General features: G+C 41.6%; 1 protein-coding gene across 1 annotated transcript; it reads right to left on the bottom strand.

Moving 5' to 3' along the window:
* Positions 1–1779: 1779 nt before the first annotated feature.
* On the bottom strand, positions 1780–2950 carry HSPB3 (heat shock protein family B (small) member 3). The gene has a single exon (XM_058308960.2). The coding sequence runs from the start codon at positions 2734–2736 to the stop codon at positions 2284–2286; it is 453 nt and encodes a 150-aa protein (XP_058164943.1). The 5' UTR covers positions 2737–2950; the 3' UTR covers positions 1780–2283.
* Positions 2951–3390: the final 440 nt, after the last annotated feature.

The following is a 3390-nucleotide window of genomic DNA, read 5'->3' as shown; positions in this document are numbered from 1 at the left end:
CTCTCTGCAGAGCTGCAGCCGATAAAGCAGTCCCTGACAGAGCCTCCGTCTGCAGCAGGTTGGGAGTGAGGAAGAAAGTCCCTGATGTTTCCTCTCATGCCAGTAAATGTCTCTCCACTCTCTCCAGCCTGTGCCACCCATTGGCTGAACCCAGTGGGAAACTGGAATGATGCAGTCAATGGGAATCAGCCTACTGGGCTGAGAGCCAGAGAGAGGAGGGCAGAGAATGGGCTCGGGTTGGTGAGAGCGGGGAGGGCAGCCATCAGTCACCAGTGCAATCAGGCTATCAAACTCCATTCCAATATCCTAATTTTATGAAAAGTGGCACATGTATTTATGCACGAGAGAAGATGGAACTAGATATTTAAGGTAGCTGTTACTTCACGGTCATAGAAGACTAATAAGTGTTTTTTATGTTCTTATAGTGTTTGGTATATTTTCCAAATCAATACAATGACTATATGGAACTTTAAAACTTATCTTGGAGAAACAGATACTAATTGAGGATATGTTTATTTTAATTTTTCAAGGAAATATTTTCTGTTTAGTGGCCCCTTGTGGTAAAAATTTCATTTCCTAAAACTTTCCCAGAAGGAGGATCTAATCTAGAGTAAGACCATGGTCAAATAAGAGCTTTTTGTTTCTTAAAGCACTAGCTTATTTTCACACTCTTCTGCCAATCAATGGAATAGAATAATAATCTAATGTGACACAAATGGTATCACAATTCTAATCATATAAAAATATCTGGAATTCCCTTCGTTCCTATTAAATTTACCCAGCAGCAAAACCATTCTGTGATAATCACTTTATCAAACAAAATTTCTCATCTAGTTGGATATACTCAGCTCTATACATAGGCACTAACCTCCTTTAAACATATAGTTGCAAAATCCTCTCCAATTACACAGTAAACTAACGTCCCTCTCAGATTACAATGGTTTTCAAAATTACTTTTAGAACTCTTCGATTTAGGTGATTTGTTCTACTGCTCCTCGTTTTTCATGTTTTCATTTGATCAATTACAAATGAAGCATTAGTTCATAGCGCATGTACTCAAAGGAGCACAGGGATACGGTTAGCAGCCTGCCTTGAACGGCGTTCTCCCCACCCGGCATTCCTCTTCTATTCATAGCGCTGTCCTCAGCCTTATTGTCAGCTCACACTGGATATGGGGCAAGAAGAAAGCAGCTACTTCCTCCAAAGAAATATTTGATATGTTCAGAATGAGATAGCAAATCTTTGGAATGTCATAGACCAGCCGTTGAAGGTAATATCCCCAAAGCAAATATTTAAACCCTGCCAACATCTCAACCCATTCCCTGAAGCCAAAGCAGCAGTTCGGGAGAAAATAAGCAGTAATCATCAAATGTTCTGTGTAAACTCAGAGGCGCTGGGAAGCTCAGGCATTCTAATTTCCACTGGCTGCCAGGCTATTTAAAGCTAAGGGTTATACAGAAACAGCAGATGCTGTTTTGCTATTTTCTGAAATCTAAAAATTTAAGTGGCATCCAAATAACACAGATTAAAACTCTCTGAGCTCAGGAATTGTCCTTTTTCAAGTGGCTTCCTAAACGTGTCATTAATTGATAGGACTATGGATTAATACATAGATCAGTATTTCATAAGTATCCACAGAACATATACTATTTGTAAAAAAACATTTCAGCTAGGATACATGTTTGGAAACTTTTAAAAATAAGATTTCAATCTGAAAATTCCAATTGAAGTTTAAGGCAGTAACAACTATAGAGTACCATACATAAATTTCAGACCCAATTTCCAAAGTACTGTATTTTAGCTTTCAGATACTTTACAAAATTCCACTTTAATTAAAATACAACAAAAAGAGAAGGTTTTCAGGTGAAGTAAAGCATAATTCTTTTCAGGACCACAAACAGTTTTCATAAAATAGATTTGAATTTCTTAAACTGGTATGGCACTTTTGCAGTCAGTTATTACAAATGGAGACTCTCTGGCATTGCTGGAGTAACAGAGAAATAATCCTGAGTCCTCCCTACCATAAAACTACAGACTCCTAAATTGTCAATGTTTCACTTACAAGGGTAGCATCACTTCCAGCTGCAGGCACATACTTAAACATGTTTTCCTTTCTGAATAAGAACAACCTCAACATACCAGGAGCTATGTATATATATTTTTAATCTTCAATAAAAATCATAGTATGTCATTTCAAACATGGGTAATAAAAACATACACGTGGTACCATGGGCTGAACACTATAATCTTCCTCACATCATGGCAACAGGAACCGCTGAGGTTTCACTTAGTCCCCACTGGATCCTTTACTTCCACAACCAAAATTCCATCATGGCAGAGGACTGCGGACAAATCTTTGGTTTCAACACCATCTGGCAGTTTGTATTGTCGGGTGAAGCTTCTCGAGACAAAACCATGTTCATCCATTCTGGTTCCATGTTGGGCCTTAATCAGCAGCCAGCCTTCGTAGGTCTGAATGATGATGTCTTCAGGGAGGAACTGGACCACGTCCAGCAGGATCTGGAAGCGGGACTTGGCTTCTCGTGGCGGCATCTCCATTGCTGAGTGCCCCAGGGGAGCCTGCGACGCCCCAGCTTTGCCCAGGTCCACGGTGGTTGGCCCGGGCAGCGCGTATAAAGCATGATCCAGCCGGCAGTCTTCCAAACCTCGGGCTTCAAACGCCTCCTGGTAACGCACTGGGGTTTCTATGAGGTGCCTCAAGATGATCTTTGCCATGGTGGAGGGAGAAACAGCATTGAACAGCCTCTCTTGAGCGTCAGGTTCCAGTGGCGGACCCTTCCAGCAGCCTAGTGATTCAAAGACGGGTTGGAGGGGTTGGTCTTTTTTAGCCCTGCCCAGACGCGGCTGCTTAATTAGGCCTGAATCATACCACAACGCACTCACTCCTGTCTTTTCACACACGCTGACAATGACCTGCTATTTATAGGGCGCGTATTGGAGTTGCATTTAGCTCACAGCCTGCTCAAGCTGCAAAGTCAGGGATTGCACTTAGGTTCTCAGATACCCTTGGCAAATGTGTCCGCCTGGCTTCCCTCAGGAGAAAGAGTGTCTGAATCAGAAACAGCATTTGAAAAATATCTGAGTGAGTGCTCTGTCCATGTGAACCACAATGATCCAAGAAAATGGAGACTTCTTAGGACAGTCCCAGGGATTGTGAAATGACACTGCGTTTCTCCTGGTCATCAAAAGCAAGACTGAGGAGAGGTGGATCTAGCCTTTGTGGACTGGGAATTCAGATACACATGTATTCAAGTCTCGAACTTTCCACAAACTCTCAGTACTGTCTTAGGTATTTTCTTTTATTTCCTCTTTTAATCTCTTGTGCTTAAGGGACATCTGAACTACACATATCATCTGGATTTTTTACAT

Source organism: Dasypus novemcinctus, chromosome 2 (assembly GCF_030445035.2).
Source record: "Dasypus novemcinctus isolate mDasNov1 chromosome 2, mDasNov1.1.hap2, whole genome shotgun sequence".
Classification (NCBI taxonomy): Eukaryota; Metazoa; Chordata; class Mammalia; order Cingulata; family Dasypodidae; genus Dasypus; species Dasypus novemcinctus.
Note: the sequence above shows the minus strand (reverse complement) of the source record. Positions and strands in the feature narration are given on the sequence as shown.